Source organism: Apus apus, chromosome 1 (genome assembly GCF_020740795.1).
Source record: "Apus apus isolate bApuApu2 chromosome 1, bApuApu2.pri.cur, whole genome shotgun sequence".
NCBI lineage: Eukaryota > Metazoa > Chordata > Aves > Apodiformes > Apodidae > Apus > Apus apus.
In genome coordinates this window covers 150,268,572-150,288,555 of record NC_067282.1, presented here as the reverse complement: position 1 = coordinate 150,288,555, position 19,984 = coordinate 150,268,572, and the positions used below count along the sequence as shown (strand labels likewise).

At 39.9% G+C, this 19,984-nt stretch overlaps 1 protein-coding gene across 5 annotated transcripts in view; it reads left to right on the top strand.

Moving 5' to 3' along the window:
• The window catches only part of LARGE1 (LARGE xylosyl- and glucuronyltransferase 1), a 275,262-nt gene that overhangs the window by 207,200 nt on the left and 48,078 nt on the right, over nt 1–19,984 (top strand). For all 5 annotated transcript variants that reach the window (XM_051625695.1, XM_051625667.1, XM_051625687.1 and 2 more), the window contains exon 7: nt 5,720–5,824. In XM_051625695.1, coding sequence (XP_051481655.1) covers nt 5,720–5,824 — 105 coding nt within the window. The remainder of the gene's footprint in view (nt 1–5,719; nt 5,825–19,984) is intronic.

The window sequence follows — 19,984 nt, the reverse complement described above, 5'->3', positions numbered from 1 at the left end:
AGTACTGGCAAATTTAGAAATGTTCCAGCATTCAGAATATGGATCTTATCCTCTCTTCCCTTCAGTCACGTTTTTATTCTCTATTTCTGTGTCCCATTTTGGGACTAGAACTCTGAAGTTCTGCTGATTCCTGCCAAGCTTGAATCTTAAGTTCTTGTTGAGTCCTTCTCCTGTTCTTTCAGCTTACACTGAATACATCCATTGCTCTGGCAGTACTTGGCTGTGATTCTAGCATTCTTGTCCCTATAAAATTCCTAATGATCTACATCATGGCTGTTAAAGAAGTTAGAAGTAGCAAGAGAGAATCCTGCTCTGTTCTCCTTTAATAACCTCCACAGCTTACTTCTTATGTTTTTAAAGGCTGAAAAATACTTTGCATTTATTTTCACTTTGGAGGCCTGTACCAAATACAGCTAAACCTTATGAATGTAACAGGCAGGAGAGCTGTTCTGAAATCAATCTCTCTATGATAGCAACTCACTCTTTGGCCATGGGCAATCAAAAGGTGGCACCACACCCCACTAATTCCCACCATCTAAAGCCTTATTACATTTCCTTTCTGGAAACAACCTGCTGTCCTGAGGACCACAGAAAGTGCAACTCACCCAAAGTATTTCCTGCAGGCCCATTACTCTTACTGTGATTTCAGTGGAGCCATGTGAGAGCCTCTAAGACCCAGCCCTCCCCTAAAAAAAACCCAAATCAACCAACCCAACAAAAAAGCCTTCCACTAGAGAAGGTGTTGAAAGTAGCTGTAATAACTATAATGTTCTACTGCTATAATTTTTACTACTATTATTATTGCTTGCAATAGCAAAATACCTCAAGGGAAGAGCTGAGGTTAGAGTTGTTTGTACCAAAGAGTGTAGAGAAGATAGGGTTCTCTAAAACTGGGAAAAAATCAGGAGAGAATAAGAAAATATTTTTTTGTAGGCACTAGGATTGTACTGGGCACTGAATGAAACTATCAGATACCAGATTCAACATAAACAAAAGCTAATAGTTCTACATGGGTCATGTGCCACAAGTCACTGGAAGCCAGAGGACCACTATTAAGAAGTGCCACCATACATCAGCACTGTTGTTCTCCACACTGCACAGCTGCTACTCCCTGCTGCTGGACACATAATACTGTGCTGGATGGAGCTTCAGCCTGGGCACATGCAGCTGCTGTTACGCTTTCAGTAGAAACTAGCACACAGTTATTACTTCAGAGGACTTAAATGTGCAATATGTTAGACAGGCAAAACAGGAGAGGAGTCAAAAGTTAGTTCTCCTCCTTTTATTAAGAGCGAATTGAGCAAGAGGCTGTTAAGTGACATGTCCGGTGTCACCCAATCAATCAGTCTGAGAGCCAGGAGCTGAGCTGAGGGTCTGGGGTCTCCCTCAGTCCTGAATTAGGGGATCATGCTTTCCCCTCCATTAGCCACCAAAATCTATCAACTGAGAACAGAATTGGAAGACATTGAGTTGTCAGGCTCAGAAGTATCTGTTTTTCCATGGAAACCTCTTTGCAGTGACAGCTAAGCTTGTGCAAGGCGGGAAGTGTTTCTCATCATGCAAGAGCTGTCATTGAGCTGTACTGTGCAAAATGCTGTAGCTGTGTGGCTGCCTTCTGGAGAGTCTTGTCCTGCAACCAGGCAGCACGCAGCCCCATTCCCAACAATCTAGCTGTAGTTCTGCCCGCTTGGTAATTTTTCACTGTGGTCACACTGGAATCATAACCTTGTTTTCTGTTGTCTGGCTGTTAGTGGTGATGTATGAATAAGTAAGAAAGACAGCTTCATTTTCATAAGCTAACTTGTGCCTGGAGTAACAGAGAGTGAGAGGGGTGCACTTAATCATAACTGCAGGGCCAGAGCAGGAAACAATGACAGAGCTTTGGCTGCTAGTAATGGTATTTTATTATAATAACTCTTAGGAAGAAGAAACAAGCAGCTCAGAAGGCTGAACGATTCAAATTCCTCGTGCTATCTGCTGCCTTCTCATCTGCTGGAAGAGTAACTCACATAACTGTTTATGCTTGCCATTTTCAAAAGGTGGTGGTCCTTCTCCTCAGAAAATTTGAATTCAGATTGTGGCATGATCAGGGGTAAAGCGAAGCTGGTGAGAGTTTCTTCAGAACTGCAAGCACCTTGCAGGGAAGGCATGACGAATGGCAGAGGGATAGGTTGGGGCTGGTCAGAGAACTGCAGGCAAGGGCAGTGGTCATTGTGCCTTCTTGGCACCATGCATTCCTTTGGGCAGTGCCTCATTTCTAGAACTTCGTCGTGCCTTTGAAAAAGTAAATACTAAATGAAATAACTGGTCGTGCTCAGTTACTCTGGACAGATATTCTCACAAAAATTCATTAATATAAGAAATTTTTATTAAAGCTTTGAGTGAAACATTTTTAGTTGTTTGTTGGAAAAGCAAAACTTATTATTTTATTTTGTTCGAACTTTTAGATACCTAGAATAGTGTGGTATGTATGGTATATATTCTGCATCTGTCTTATGTATCACATTGATATTACTTAAAATTAGAAGGGTTGAACATTTAGATGTGGTTATTTTGCTATCTTCAGATCATCATATTGGATATTGGGGGATTTTTTTCCAGAGAATATTTCTGACTTTCTTTTTTCTATATTGATTCAGAATGAAAACATATATAATTTCTAACCGTCAGTATTTGCTGTGCAGCTGAAGTTCTGGTCTCTTGATCACTTCTGCCCTAAGTCAAGATCATAGAGACAATGTAAATGGAAGTAATATATTCATCTTTGGCAGAGACAGCAACACTATTCCAGCCTAGAGAAAACAGAAATATAACTAGAGAAGATAGAAAACATATTTCCATAACTTTCTCCAAGGTGGCTCGGGAGACAAGTCATCACATCTGCCTAGTAGGTTTTTAGACAACAGCAGGAGTTACAACAGCCTGACAAGTAGCATAATGCTCTACCCTAGGATAGTACATGAACATGTGCATTCCCAGGCTGTTGCAAAAGCCAATTAAAGTGTTTTAGCTATCACATTGTTCTTTGTATTTGTGACAAGCTAAAAGGACACGTACAGGCAGTTGTTCTGGCCCAGTTGATACACAGTAAGTCACGCTATCTGATCCATGTATCTAAGCCCTAAAGCTTACATGATATTAATTTCTGCTTTCATCCATATCCTTTACCAAACCTCAAGGAATACTGGTGAGAGCAGGATTTGTTCTGGTGTCTTCAAAAATAAAGGCAAAAGGGGAAGGAAATTATACAGCTACAATTAATATGTGTGAACATAATTTCCTGAGCCTTTTAAGTTTATCTTAGCATGATAAATTATAACTGAGAAATAAGTATTTCAGGGGTACATTGTCAGAACTGAGATTTTGGACTGGGAGGTGGGAAAGGAAAACCATTAATAAGCAGCAAGGTTCATTCATGTTTTATTATTCATCAGCTTGAAGACTGAACTCTGTAGCTTGTTGGGAAATGCATGGGGCTAAAATAATGAAATCATATTGATGCTCTGTAGTAAGGAAGTTCAGTATCTGCTTCTTGCAAATGGAATTCTAACATTTCTTTTGATGTTAGCAATGCTATCGTGAGAAGGATCTGTGGACTGCTGAGTTGTGAAATGTGCTGTTAGAATATGGGCAGGGTCACTGTCCCCCTACCAGCTGTGCCAATCCGTTCCAGCCCAACTGCACCGTCCTTTACTAGCTATGGTAGCTTCTTATGTTTATTTATTCTGCCTCAGCTGTAAGGGAGTGTTTACAAAGAACAAGCAGTCTTCCAGCACAGAATCAACAACAGTTGGATTGAATTGTGCTCTTCAGCCTTTTTTGGCTGGGACTTGTTGAGATCCCTTTCATACTTCCTCCTTATGTGCTCCTTCCTTGCGGTACCTCATGCTCTGTCTAGTGTGTTCCATGTGTCCCACAGGTTGAAAGATGCAACAGTTTATTTGTATGACAAATAATCAGTTGCTTACGATGCATCCGCTTCTAACTTGTCATTCCCATCATTTTCTGGTGCATTGCACTCTGTTAATATTACCAGTTTTCAGTAGCACCAATGGGGTGATGAATGTGTGGTGGTCTTTGATATGATCCTGTCTGCTGTCCCCTAGATTTTCCACCTTCTTAAAAAATTAATTATGGGGCATAATGTGAAAAATTAAATCTGTATATTATCTCTAAAATATAACGGAAAAGGAGAGACATCATTAGAAAACGAGGTCTGGTGAGGGCATGTTGTGATTAGGATAGAGTAGGCTGATCCTGAACAGTGATGTGGAGTGGACTTGGTGATCTCTCAAGGTTATTTCTAGATTGATTTCCATTCACTCCTTGAATGCTTTCATAATATTATGATATATTTGTTACATGCATTGGCCACTCACTTCTGCTTGCATTCTTTGAAACAGCATTCAAGACACGTGGAGGTTACTGGCTTTCCACTGAATTAGAGATGCCACTGGAGAGTATCACAGTCACCTGACCTATCCTAACATCTTCCTAGCCAATTATATATTTGAATGAATCACTTCTGTCATTACGCCTTGCTTATCAGCCCAATCTTGTCTTGAACCACACTGAAATTTTAGTTATACAGCAGTGGTCCTACATAAGCGATACATAGTGATGATTTAATGCTTTTAGTGCACTGCCATGGTCATACATCCAGTTTTATGAGTGTAGCTGGGATTGGAAAATGTGCCCTCAGAGAATGCTTAATTGCTTTCTCAAAAGGTTGCAAAACAATGTTCATTGCCAGTCCTAGGGCTCTTACTGAGTAGGGCCTTTACTGCATGGGTCCCTCTGTTAAAATACCATTCCCTTTCCTGTCTTTGACTTGATCCAAATGCCATTTTCCCTTTCGCTCCATCCTCTGTTACCAGAGCATCATTTCAATCACTTCTCTTATTTACATTTTATACAGCACATTTCAGGAGAGATAATTAAGACCTTATCTATACAAACATTCACTTTTCAGTTGATTTTTAAGCAGCGCAAATCTTCTAGACACTTTTGATTTAAAACCCGTTTTATTGTAGCTGAAGCCAGCTGCTAATCAATGTAAGCTAAACCAAAATAAGCCCATCTAAAACTGAAATAATAATTTCTATGCAGCATTCCACACAGTCACCTAAATGACTTTTAAATTACTCTCTTAAATGAAAACAGTGCAACTTTCTTATGTAGATAAACTCGTAGAATTCAGTATTTTCTTGAGCAAAAGGACTTTCCTTTGTGACTGAGGAAAAAAAATATCCCTGAAACTAGTGGTGGGGAGCATGAGAGGAGAATAATTTGTTACACTGAGCCTTATTCTTCAATTAAATTATCTCCATCCGAGTATGAAGAGATCTTCATCTTAGATGATCATTTTACCAATGCTTACTTCTCACTAGGATTCGCCATTGTTGTATTCCAAAATCAAGCAGCATTCAGGTTTATCTGGGTGATGTATTTTTGTCAGCATGACAAAGGTTCCCACAGTGTTTAATTACTCAGGCTAGCCAGGGGAGAAGGAAAGAAATGAGCCATGCTGAGTTTGCTGTGCCAGGATTGCATAAGCAGGAACCTTCCAAACGCATGAAGGGAAGCAGCACCCCAACTTCTGCCTCCTCTTTCTGCTTCTGCCTTCTCTTTCCACTGACTGTCCCTCTCCAGATTTCATGTTTGTTTTCCATTGATTGTCTTTTGTCTCATGATCTTTTTGCAATTTGCTCATTTCCAGGGCAGCAGGTTCTTGGCTTGGTGGAGAACCAGAGTGATTGGTATTTGGGCAACCTTTGGAAGAATCATCGTCCCTGGCCAGCTCTTGGGAGGGGGTACAACACAGGTAGGTCCTGAGGGTTTTCTTTGAGTTAATGTTTGCATTGAGCATGCAGTCAGTCTCCTGGTATAGAGTATGAGATGTAGTGGCTTTCACCTCCCTTCCTAACCCACTGCAAAATTTGTCATTTAAAGCAGTGAAAATGATGCATTGAGATGGATTTTAAAGTTTCTGATACCATGCTACTCTGAGGACAGTATGTTCCTTCTCTAAATGGTCTTAAGAGAGGTTGTATGCCATCCTTTGGGGAAGGATAGAGCTTTTCAGCAGTCTGACACACCTTCAGCACATCTCCTACAATATTTCTGTCCATGATAAAGCATGTGTTGGCCCAGCAAGAGGAAAAGAATAGGAATCAAGGCTCATTTTCTGTAGAGAGGTAGACGGTATTACAAAATGTCAGCCCTGCAAAGATATAACTCCTGCAGGATAGCAACAGGGTCATAATTGTCCTAATAAAATGCAAATGACTGGCCATCAATTTCTTCTGCCGTGAGAAAGGAATAAAAGCACTAGATCAGATAATTTATTAGGTTACAGGAGACACATCTTCCCACCGACTTGTGTTTGGTATGTGAGAAAACATACCAGGTGCATAAAGAACACACATGTACTTCTAAATCATTTTGATGCTAGGCTTTACATGCTGATGCAGTGATGCAGTTAGGTTCCCACTCTATTTGTAATAAAAGGGCAGAACAGATGGTGAAGCCTCCATTTAGAAAATATTAGTCCGTTTAAATAATCCCTGCACTGTCAGGAAATTATTCACCATAATAGTAGTTTTGCTTTGCAGAAATATACTAGATTGAATTGAACAGACTAACTAGAAAATGGATGGCACACGTGGTTGGGTTATCTGTCTTTCTATATTCTTTTGTATATTTGGGGTAATTACACCAGGTTTTGTGGATTTGTATTTCAGTCTTTGTTCTGTGAAAATTTTCAAAAGAATAGCCTGACAGAACACAGATAGATACGGATACAAGATTTTGGCAAAAGAGGTTTGTTTCTTCGTTCTCCACTTGCCAGAGCAGAACCGAATCTCTAAATGCTTGGGCTGCCTGCCCATCCCCCCACCTTCACAAAAAGCAAACAGACCTAAGTTTCATGGATTTGTCCTGAAAGCTTATGTTACACACCACTAATCTTGTTGATGTAATTTCAGTTCAGTGTTACACCGCAAAGAGTATCTTTTGTTCTCCTGGGAGATGACCACCTTTTATAGTTTCCTTCTGCTGCATTTTTGCTTTTTCCTTTCTGCCATTTTAATGCTGGCAGAGAGAAATGTGTTATGGCCACATAAAATTAGAATATCTCAGAAATATATGATAGGTAGTATCTAAAATGCAATTATGTAAGTAACAGTGCTGCAAATCTTTAATTTATATTGTCTTAAGTTACTGTTCCAAATGTTTTATAGGGATACCAAATGTCAGTATATCACAGAATTAATCAACTGAAAGCAAAAATAAGTGAATGTCTTCAGTCCTTCACATAAATTGTATATGTAAATTCTTGGTACATTAGTACATACCTACCAGGCCAGGCGTTATCCTGCACATTATTTTAGTCTGCTCACAATTCTTTCTTCAGGTAACTCACCTGTAGTTAAAAAAACTTTGTTTTAGATGGAAAACCAGAAGGTAGGTGATGAATGGAAGATTAACAAGTGATTTTAAGAAGTGGAATGATGTTTTTTGTAGTACGTGGAACAAGAGGTCACTGAGTGAAACAGTGCAGTCTCTGAGACGCAGCAAACAATGTTATTGACAGAATCAGCATAATTTACTCTTAATTTTCTTAATTGAATTCATTGTTTGCCTCAGTAAATCTAGCGGAGATTGAAGGTATAAATCTCTCAGGGAAGATGAAATACCAAGTGAACTAGAGCTTGCTTGATGTGTTCTGTAAATTAAAATAATTGACACTGAACACAACACTGGGACAAGGAGGATTCAGAAAACTAAAGGGGCGGGTGGGCAGGAAGGATAGGAAATAACTCTTAGGAAAACACTCACGAAAGACTTAGGCCAGAAAAAGGAAGACAGAAAGCTGGGGAGGGTCTTTACACCAGAGAGGGTAGTGATAGGACAAGGGATAATTGTTTAAAATTGAAAGAGGGTAGGTTTAGGTTAGACATCAGGAAGAAATTCTTTATCATGAGGGTAGTAAGGTGCTGGAATAGGTTGCCCAGGGAGGTTTTGGAAGCCCCCTCCCTGGAGGTGTTTAAGGCCAGGTTGGATGAGGCTTTGTGCAACTTGGTCGAGTGTGAGGAGTCCCTGCTAATAGCAGGGAGGTTGGAACCTGATGACCTTTAAGGTCCCTTCCAACCTTAACGATTCTATGATTCTGTGATATATGCAGGTGCTTAGAGCAGTACTTAGGAACAGTGAAAGGGCCCCCAAACCCTGGAACTTTAATGAGGTAAACAAAGCTGGATCATGGGGAAGCTCTCAGACAGACTTTGCTCTTGCTCTTGGGAGAGTGTTTACTGCGATCCTAAGAGAACAGATTTTTATGTGCAGATTTGATGCAGAAGCAATCCTCAGTGTCAAAATTCTTCCACTCCTTCCTCCCAGTTTCTGAAGCAAATACTTTATCTTTCACTCCTGCATTTCTATGTCTGAGCCACTCCAGACAACATATAGGTTGGGGGAGTCCCAGAAGGCAGATACATTAAAGCCTCAGGTGTGTTTGTTCCTTCTCTAGCTCTTTAAACCCCATTAAGCATGTGTGTTCTCCTGTTGCTTTGTGCCCAGGCCAAATCTCCTGATAGCCAACACAGATTTTCAAGGAAAGATTTTATTTTGTTGTTTTTCTTCCTTCTTCCTCATTTGCACAGGCAGATAATACAAGTCATACTGTAGTCCATAATAATATAATCTTAGGAAAACCAGATCCAACTCAGAAGTCAGTTCAGTGACAATTTAATTGGTGTTTTGAATGTTCTTAGTTAGAACCATTCTTTATTTGAGATAACATTGCCTTACTCAAGCCATTTTAAACACAAAGGTACCCAGGTTTTTTTGTACCTCATTGGCCAAAACTGAGTAAGCTGCTTAATAAAATACTTCTTTTATATATCATCCACTCAGTTTTGCTTGTCTATACTGAGATTAGCTCTTATAGGCTCCCAATACATTAGTTAAAGCACACTTTTCTGTCTTTATAATCTATATCATCATTCACGGACTAAACTGTGCTTTCAAAATTGTTGCCTGAGTCACACTATGATTTTTGTCTTTACAGATGTTAAACTGACAGCTCCAGAATTGCACTGTATGGTTTGATGTTAATTTCTGGAGTAACAGTCATCTTAGTACTAAGATAATACCTTGTGAAAGACATTCTAAACATAAAAGCTTTTAGTACTTTGCCCTAAACTTGCCGTCATTGTGGAAAGTAGCTTTTAAAAGCAGTTTCTGGTGACTGCTACCATGATTTCAGGCCACTTCCTCAGCTGGTGTGGATCACCCCTTGTTTCTGGCTTTAGTGAAGCAGTGGTAACTTACATCATGGAATCATCGTATCATAAAATCATAGAATGATTTGGGTTGGAAGGCACCTTAAAGATCACCTAGTTCCAGCCCCCTGCATAGGCAGGGACACCCCACACTAGATAGGTTGCTCAGAGCCCCATCCAGCCTGGCCTTGAATGCTTCCAGGGTTGGGGCTTCCAGAACTTCAGCTTAGAAAGACTCCATGCCTTTAATATGAAGCTTTAGGATAGATCTGTGTCTGTAAAATGGATACCAGGGAGGATGTTGTCAAAACTTTGGGCCAGGGGTTTTCAGACTTCTAGGCTACAGAAGTCTGTCCTGAGGATTTGAGTCTCATCTAGTAGCTGCCTCAGTGCAACTAGTAGATATTGTAAGGAGGTGCCTCAACAGCTTGAGCTGAGAATTCATACTCCCACGCTGAGCGATTTCACATTACCAGATTTGTGGATGAGAACAGAAGGGAATGGCACCTAATCATTACCAGGCTACATGTGCACCGTGCGTTATTACTCCCATGTTTATAATGACTGATGGAATGCTGGAATGAATTCCCTTCCTTTATTGTTTCCCTGAAGAAAAGGACCTAGGGAAGATAAATTGGAAGTGTGAAGCATATGTTCCATGATGGTTGCATAATATTTAACTATTGTGAATAATAAAGACAAGCATAGGGCAGATTGTTTATATGAAATTAGATTGGATCACATCTTCACGGAATCACAGAATTGTCATGGTTGGAAAAGAACTCTTAAGATCACCATGTCTGTCAGTACCCCCTTGCCCCAGAACGAGAAAAAAAACCCACCAAAAATCTCCACTAGAGCATGTCCTGAAGTGTCTCATCTACATGATGTGACTCCGCCACCTCCCTGGGCAGCCCGTTCCAGGGCCTGACCACCCTTTCAGTAAAGAAATTCTTCCTAATATCTAGTCTGAACCTCCCCTGGCATAACTTAAGGCCATTTCCTCTAGTCTTAACATTATTTACTTGAGAGAAGAGGCTGACACCCACATCCTTACAACCTCCTTTCAGATAGTTGTAGAGAGTGATTAGGTCTCCCCTCAGCCTCCTCTTCTCCAAACGAAACAATCCAAATTACCTCAGCCTCTCATCATAGGACTTCTCCAGCCCCTTAACCAAGTTGGTTGCTCTTCTCTGAATTCACTCCAGAACCTTAAACTTCTTTGTGATCATACTGTGCATCTTCAGTGCAGAAAGGAAATGACTGCTAAAGCAGAGCAAAAATTAAGTAGTGATGATCATGGAACTGCCTGTGGTCCTGCTCTGGAAATGCAGTAACCGCGGTCATCCAAGCTCCATGAGCTTCTGCTCACAACATTTTGATAATGGATCTGATATTAAGAAGTACTGAGCACTTTGCATTTAATCAGACCCTTCTGGTTTTCAGAAATCCTCACAAGCAATGCTTTAAATAATTATTGATGCCTAATTCTGGATACATCTGCTACCAAAATGCATTTCCCCCACCCCCTAAAGAGTCAGAATTCCATGATAGCCATCTGAATATAGAATCATAGAATCATAAAATGGTTAAGGTTGGAAGATACCTTAAAGACCATCAGGTTCCAACCTTCCTGCTATTATAATGCAAAGCATACTGACATGCATGTGCTTTATAATGCACGAAGATGCATTTGAGGTACAGGTGTCATGCACATTGAATGGGTAGTAGTTTAAGAAGTGCCAACATGTTGCTTTTAGGCTTGAGGGGAACTGTCATCCTGTTTCTTTCAGTGGGGGGAAGCTGAAATGGTAATTCTCTTTCTGATGACAACATCCCTACCTCTCTTGGCTATAATATGTAGCTTGCACTTAAAACTAAGTTATCTTAAAGCAGACTACCCTCAAAGGATAGCTTCCTTTCTAGTCTTTCTCATGCAGTTTCTAAAGCATGTGGTGTACTGAGAGATTGTTTACAGCATGCTTGACGTTTCTGAAATGAGGGTCAATAGGTATTTGATTTTGAAAATGGTGCCTCTAGTTTGAGAGGCCTATCCATGTAGTAATGACATGGTTGTGGCTGAATTGGTCTGCTGTTCATGGCATTCTCTGAGATATATCCTCTGCTCCTTCACAATTAAATGTGTCAGACCCTGCAATGACTGTATTTTTTTTAAAAACAACACCTTTAAAACACTCTGAAACATTAATCTCCTAAGTAGCCTGTGATAAAAATATGACATTCAACCTATACCAGATTCTAGTTTCCATTGTATTGGAGTAAATAAAAAGTATTTCCTTTTAGTTTAATAAATAGTCCTAGTTAGGTTTTTTTTACTGACCTGAGTTCTTAAGTCCATGTAATGTACATAAACAGGACATGTATATATAGTATTAAAATCTCATTATTTAAAGAATCATTCTGAAGTGTGGTATTTTTAGCATGATCAAGACAGTCTTTTACGTGAACGTACATAGTTTGATAAGTAATTATGTTGTCCAGCACTCTGAAATGCCCTCTTTTTATTGTAGAGGGACCATCGTTAGCTGGTTAAATTTAGATGAAAGACTTGCACATAAAAGCTTAGCAGAGGCAACTAGGTGCCTAAACTGAGAACAAAAACTTCTATTATATGACAGGAGAACCCCAGACAGATGCATAGTAATAGTAAAGCCAGTACTTTCTCTTCTGAAGTGCAAGTTCATTTTCCAGTTTCTCATTGTGCTCATAAAAGTGACTGTGTAAAGTCAGTTCCTTTTTGTAGATACAGAAACAGAGGCTTAGCCATAGTTCCAGAGTAAAGAAAGAGGCATTACATTACAGTTGGACTCTGTCTTTTGACTTTAATGAGTAGCCTGGTGCCTGTCACAGAAAGTAGCAGAGTAACTAAGAAGTCTTTCTGCAGTCTTGTCCCAAAGCTAAGAGAGTGCCAACAAAAAACGGTTGCATTTGGTTATAGGCTGATTACTCTCTTAGGTGCTGTTGGCTAAAGAAATCACTATGCTTTGATCATTTCAGTGTTAGGGTAAGCTATTTTCAAGAAAAACCTTTCCCCTTTAAAAAAATATCAAGAGACTTTGGAAAAAGAAGAATCTGCAAAATTGAGCGGACACTGAGATCTCAGAAGAAGCGGCTCAGTTCTTTCCTTTCCCCGCTCTCTGTCTTATGTCTCTAACTTCAGCTACATCCTGACTTTAATTGTTCCTTTTGTAACTCCTCAAGTCTCCCTCCTTCATCTGTCTTTGTCAAACTGAGCTCAGGGGAAGACAGAAGCACTGCATTATCCTACAGAGACAGATGCTTACTCCACAATTGTTCTCAAGGCCTTAGCAGAGATGGTGGAAAGAGAAGCTTTCCCAAATAGAATCATAGAATTATAGGCAATTTAGATCAGAAACGATCTCCAGAGGTATTATGGTCCTCTTCCAACTGAAAGCCAACTCAGGTTGCTCAGTGCCTTTTCAAATTGAGTTTTTAGTATCTCCAAGGATACTTCTCAAGGAAACCTGTTCCTGTATTTGGCTACAGTGTTGGTGAGATAAGTAAGAAGTATAAGTAAAAATTTTGCTGCACTTTGTACCAGTTACTTATTCTGTCTCTGTGCATCACTTAAAAGAGTTAGGTTACGTTAAGTAGTTGTAGACAGTAATTAGACATTCCCTTGGGCTTCTCTGCTTCAGGCTGAACAAGTCCAGTTTCTCAGCTTTTCACCATACATGTTCTTCAGGACTCTGACCATTTTGGTTGTTCTATGCTGGACTTACTCTAGCATGTCATTGTCTTTATTTGACTGAGGAATACAAACCAGTGCTTCAGATGTGGTCTTACAAGCACTGAGTTAAAGAGTGGTAATGACTTCCCTTGATCTAAGGGATCAAGCCCAGGATGTGGTTGGCCTTCGTTATTGCAAGGTTGCACTGTTGACTCATCTTCAACTTGCTGTCCATCAAGCCCCCTGGGACTGAAAAGCTCCTTTCTATTCACTTGTACTGCATCCTGTACTCTCCATTCAGGAATAGGCCCATGCAGGACTTTTCACTGAACTTTACGGGCTTTCTCTTAGACCACTTGACCAGGCTGTCAGGGTCGCTCTGAATAGCAGTCCTGTCCCTGGGGTGCTGGCCACAGACCCCAGTTTGGTGTCCGGTATGATGCTGCTGACAATGCATTCTATCCCATCTCCAGGACATTAATCAGCATGTTAAACAGCCTCAGTATCAATTTTTGTGGAATATCACTTGTAACTGGCTGCCATCTGAATGTTTTACTGCAGGGTACAACCCTTTGAGATTGGCAGTCCAACTTATTTTGCAGGCACCTTATAGTCTACTTATGCAAATTGTACCTCAGTTGAGCTACATGAGCAAGCTAAACAGCTCTACACACATTTTCTCCTTACACAAATGCATCAATGTATTTCTGTTTTGAACCTAATCCTGTCTCTCTGTTGCTAGAAGAGAAATGGTCATGGAGGAAGGATTTACCTGCAGATGACCTTTGGGTGAAATCATTGCATTAAAATAAATTGTTTTTCCTTTTTTTAAAAAACCGCTGTGGTTAATTTGTAGACTTGTTCATTCTGTGCTGCTGCTTTCCTTCCCCTAATCCATTGCTCAGAATGTTCTATTCCTCCTGAACCTTATCCAGTCAATAAATTAACCATTAATACAGGGGAAAAAAAGCTGCCTGGTTGTTCCTGAATGCAAAACCCCAAAAAGAAATACCTGAGAGGCTGTTCAGCCCATGAGCCACATTTTCTCTTCTATTGCTGGGGCACTGACTAAACACCAGAGCAAGAAAAGCTATGATGGGTTTTTACTCGTTGTGCTCATCTCTACAATTAGTCTTGTGGACAACTCTTTATATCGGAAGCCAAGTGCCAGCCAAAACGTGGCACACATTGGGCAAAATGCGCACCCAGTTGTGCAGGCTGCATTTTTCCTCTTCACATACTCCGAAGTTGAAACCTTGTAAAATTGTTTGACATTTCAACCCCTATTAAATATGATGCTTTTGAGAGGATCAAAACAACAACAAAACACCGACAAAAAAAAACAAACAAAAAAACAACAACCAACCAAACAAAAAAACTAAACACAAAACCCCCCAAAAAACCCCACATAATTTAAGGGAGTTATCCCTGTTACCTTTCACTTTTTACTGCTTTCTGAGGAAGAAAGAAACATCGATAAGTATCATGGATGAGGTCCAGATCTGATATAAATGCCTGGCTCTTGCATTAAATAGACCTGATTTACAGCAGCTGAGGATCAAGAAACCGATCTTTTTCTTTTAAAGGTGGGTGATTCTTTGGTGGAGAGTCCAACATAGATTAGTTTGGGAAGACATACTTGCTTTCATCCAGGCAAATATTCAACAAATTCCAGCAAACCTCCTTGGTTTTTATCTGTGGAAACAATCTTTGTGTGATCCCTTTTTCCAAACATGCCTGTACAGGGAGATTCAATGACTGGATCTTCCACACAGTAACCCTGCACAGTCTGTACTATTCTCTGTGATACCTCTTCAGGACAGCTCACCCAAAGTCTGGTTACTCTGGCTTGATGTAGGGTTGTGCCACTCACACTTCTCTGTAACATGTAAAATTGTACACTCAGAAAGAATTAAGAGATGCTTGAGAATCAGTCCAGGATGGATAATCAGTAAACATGAACTCCAGGTTTAATACAGTTGTCAAAATATTTTGTGTAACCATTGGATGTAACAACAGAGACATTTCAAGTATGAGTACAGGAGTTATGTTTCTTTTTTATTGAGTGTTGACTTTTTCCTCTTAACATACAAGATGTCTACACTGTTAGATAACTTAGGTCCCTGGTTCATGCTTTGCTCTTGGATCCCTGATCATCCACAGGACACAGAAATTAGTTGGTACCTTGTCTTTCTGAGGGAGCAACACTTTTTTTGTGAAGAAAAAAATAATCTGTGTAATTTGTTGATAGCTCACTCCAGGAAGGACTATACCTATCCGTACTACCATCTCTCCAGCCCTACAACATCAGATCAGAAGACTTCACACCCTCTAGTATTCCCATATACCCTAAAGATGTTCTCCAGTGCACAAAACATAGACCTTGAGTTCCATGCTAAAAACTCTCCAATCTAAAAAATGGTAGCATGGCTCTCTCATAATGTTGGACACTAAAAAATGCAACCAAAACAGTTGTTACATCCAAAAACTGAAAGAACACAAACTAGGCCCTCAGAGAGAAGTACTGTGTAGCATTAACATGACCAGCCAGCTCAATAAAGAGCTGGACCCTGAACAGTATATGTACAACCACTCTGTAGTCCTTGATCTGGGTGCTAGAGATGACTTCTTGGAGCGGATATATTTTAAAATGTAGATTTAGCTACTTGTTCAGGTCTAATCTCCACAGGTCAAAGATGAACACTTAGAAATTAATAAAGTTCAAAGCACTGGAAAATTTCCCATAAAGTTGGGAAAAATGGTTCCAGAAGCTTATCTGGGAGCAAGTCATGGGATAGTTTGATCATAGTTCAGTAGTATCTGCCAGAGAAAATAACATTTCTTAATAGAGGGCTTGCCAATTTAGCAAAAGTTCAGCAAGATCAAATGACTGCAAGTTCAAAGACGTGTTCAAATTAGAAATAAGGGAAGTATCCTTCATCAGGGTAATTATGCATTGGAATACCTTATCAGTTTGTGATAGATTATCCATTATTGTAAATTTTTAAATCAAGACTGGATGTTTTTCTAGAAGTTCTGCTCTAGTTAAAGCACAAATTGATTTTGAACAATCCTATGGCCTCTGTTATGCAAGAGCTAAAAATTATCCTTTCTGACTTTATCACTTAAATATGTATTTAACTGGGATTTTGTTTTCCTCTTGACTGAAGTCACCTAAGTAACCAGGCAAATGAAATCACAGAAAAACCTGCTGTGTTAGATCTGACTGCATTTTTAATGTTAAAGGAGGAAAAGTTCTTGAAAACTTCTTAGAGATTTTCCACTTTTCCCCCATGTCACCATTATTTTTCAGTCTCACATTGCTAATTGCTTTACAGTAAGATGTGTACTTGGCCATCGTCTTGTTGGTGTCAACTTTTGGCACCTCCATCATGACTTCCAGACATGTAGAGAGGCATACTGAATAGCTGTTGGGAGATACTTGTGCATGGCAGTGCTGAGATACCTTTGAGACAGTTCTGCTCTGCTCTGTTTAGGTGGGTCATTGTCATTGTGCTACAGCTTATAGAAGCTGAACCCCCCTCTTTCACTTTACTAGTCTGAATTTAGAATGTGTTACGTTGAGGTTTAAAACTTCAAACTTTTTGCTGAGCAAAAACTTTCCAACTCTTTTGAATTTCAAGAAAATTTCATTATTTTCCTCCTGGGGTTTTAGTTTGGTTTCTTTCCTCTTGGAAGCCATCTCCCTAGCTTATCAACTGAGAAGTCTCTTGAATATTTGCTTTCCACTGCCTCTGTAAAGTAACGTCTGCACACTTTATGCTCACAAGGGTCACAGACTGCAAAGGCTGTCAGAAAACTGGGGAGCTTTTTAAAACCCATGTAAGGAGCTCCTTCACAGATGATTCCTCCTACAACTGTCTGCAAAGGATTCCTTATTGTCTTCCTTGGTACCCAAAGCAAGTAAAGCAGCTGGAAAAAACTTCAGCTCCCCTCTCTGATTTTGCTAAGATTTGTCTTTTTGCCAGGCACATTGTTTTTTGCTATGGTATTTGTGAAACATTTATCAGCAATTATCATACACAAAAAGTGTATGCCTTTGCACCACGTGGGACCTATGTAAGAAAAGGCCAATTCCTCCAGAGACGGTTTTTATTTTGCTGACCTCTTAAAGACCTGCAGAATTGTTAATTCTCTTTCCAGGACTGTGGAAGATGGAAAGGGAAGGCATTACTTGGCAGGATGGTCTTTAAGTAGCAGAGATTTTCTTCTGTAGACTTCCTGTCTTACAGGTCATGGCCTCTCTCCTGTAGAACCTCTAGACTCCTGAATCAAGGAAATGTTTCTATAGCAGCCTTTGGGACTTTAAGAAGGTTGGAGAAATTTCCTCAGGAATGGAAGTTGCTAAAGAGAAGATACAAAGCATATATATATATATATGTTATTATTTTTTTCAAATTGCTTGGGAAGGATACCATCTAAACAATAAAGAAACAACTAGAAAACTAGGAAAGTCTGAGCTACAGTCAGTAGCTTTATAAGAAGTTAGAATCATGCTGGACTATAGCCCTCATCTTACTTCTGCCTAAGGAGAAACAGCATACTTTGGAAAAGGAGAGCAAAGAAAACAGAAGTGTTCCACTTCATTAAATGGTCATCAGGAAGTGTAAACAAAATGTTTGTAATGCTTCAAGAGGAACTAGGCTCCCAACAGAGTGACTGAGCTACATTTCAATATGCACTCTATCACAGCTTCACTTTCAATACATGTGCAGAGAAAACAAGAGCTATTGCATTCTGTCACCATGTCCAGAGGGACACCCACTTTCCATTTCAAAACAGCTTCTCAGCCCTGTTCGGTTTTCTCAGATAAAAGTTCAAATGTGGAGTCATCATCTATTCTCAGTTAATACATGGTGCAGCCCTGCAAGTTTTTATTAGGTGTTTTTTTACATTGTGAAGGGCTTTTTTTTTGAGAAAAAGGCTGGTGCACGTAAGTCCATAGTTAAATAATGTATCAGGATACACCAAAACTGTTAGAATGACAGTCCTCTGGTCATACTGTGTTAGAAGCTATAAATATATAGCTACTCAAATTATGAGCAGCAGTTAGATAGATGGGCTATAAATCAAGTGAAATAAATGCAGTGATTTTCATCCATATAAAGACTTAAAATGAGGATTCTAAAATGCATGCAGTGGCTTGTTCTGGAATTGCGGCTTTAATTCAATTTTTTAATTCCTAACAGCCATATACTTGTGTTCTTCTGTTTGCTTTTGATACTATGGGTGGAGAGCAAAGGCCACTGTCACTGTGTATGGAGGTGTGGCCCAGTGGATTCCAAATGCAATCCTTAGCAAAACCAGTAATTTGGGCCCTGATCCAACAAAGGCATAGTCTCATTACACACTATGACCACTTCTATTGATTTCAGGTACAATAAGTTGGCATTAAAAGAACATACATAAGTATTTTCTAGATGACTAAGCAGTTAACGCTAGCATAGTGCTTTTACTGGGATGCAAAAGCTGCAAGCTGAGCTTCCAGAGCAGAACTCAACTTTTTGATGCCAAATCTATTTCATAAAACGTAGTATCTTACTGTTGTTTGTGCTGCCTTAAATCTCCAGGTCAGCTATTTATTGCAGCAAATCTCCATAATGTCAGCCCTACTTAACATTATTTCTTACGGCACCTAAGACTTGGTGGTTTGATGCATGGTCTTTGCTACACTGGTTGGCAAAATCCCAGTAATTAAAAAAAAACTCATTAGTGCCTTATACTATATTTTGAAGTGTGTCTAGCCTGTCTTTCTCAGATATTTTAATGGTATCTACTTGTCATCTGTTTAGATGGTTCGAAAGAATGTTTAAAAACCTGGCAAGGACAGACTCGGAGATGCAGCTCAAATAACATGGCATTGCCTCAACACCTCACAAAAGCATCCTGATCCACTTGAAAGAAACAGGCAAGGTAGTGCTTACAGAAAATAATCTCTTAGTAGCTACATTTTTTCCCCACAATATTGAGTATTTTTCCAGCCACCTTAAAAAGGCCATTGTAATAAATAGATTGAGTTTGAAAGGTTGTCCAGTTTCACTATAACTTCTGTAAGAGGTTCTGTTCTATCTTAAAATGTTGTTTATTACTTCCATCTCTACTTACTATATATTCCTGTCTGAATCTTGGGAAAAGCCATAGTCTGTGTTCCTGAAACAAGAGGTGGGGATGCTTGCTAGCATTTCAAGGGAAATTGTTCATGTTTCTGCAAGATTTCTCTTTCCTGTTGTCACCGTTTCACTCGGGTCCGACAACAATGCTCTCAATCCCCTCCCTCTCCCACCCAGGTAGGGAAGGAGAGAGAGAAAAAGGGAGAGACTTGGCTGGATTGAAAACTAAGCTGCACAGCTTTAATTAAACACTAATGATATAAGAAAATATATACAATTGTATACAGATATGTTCAGATATGTGCAAAAGCCTCTTGCCTCCCCCAGCAACTCCCACAGCATCTCCTGAGCTGGGAACAGTCCCAAAAAATTCCAGAGCTGCTGCTGAAGAAAGCACAGAGTGATGAGGGTCAGGAGAGCTCGAGCCTGGGGGTTGAAGGTGATGGATGGACAGAAGAGAAGGGAAGAAGAAGCAGGAAGGAAGTTGTCTTCTGTGATCTCTGACCTTCCTCTGAGCTTACGTAGATACATGGAATGGAATATCTCTGGCTAATTATGCTCTCTGTCTAACTCAGCCTCCTACGGAGGGGTCATAGATCCCCCTGTAGTGTCTGAGCCGGCAGAGTAAAGATGCGACCTTGAAGACACAGCAGTTACAAAAACATCCCACCGTTATCAGTCTTAGTTGGAACACTCTGCTAGTTAGTTAAAAGAAAGCTTACTGAAGGCAAAAAAAAATCAGTAAAAGGAAAATCAGCTTCGTCCTGGCTCCAACCAGGACAACTGTACAGAAAAATGAAATATTTTGCTCTGGAGCAGATTAACAAAAAAAACACACTGCCACGCTGAGACGGCTT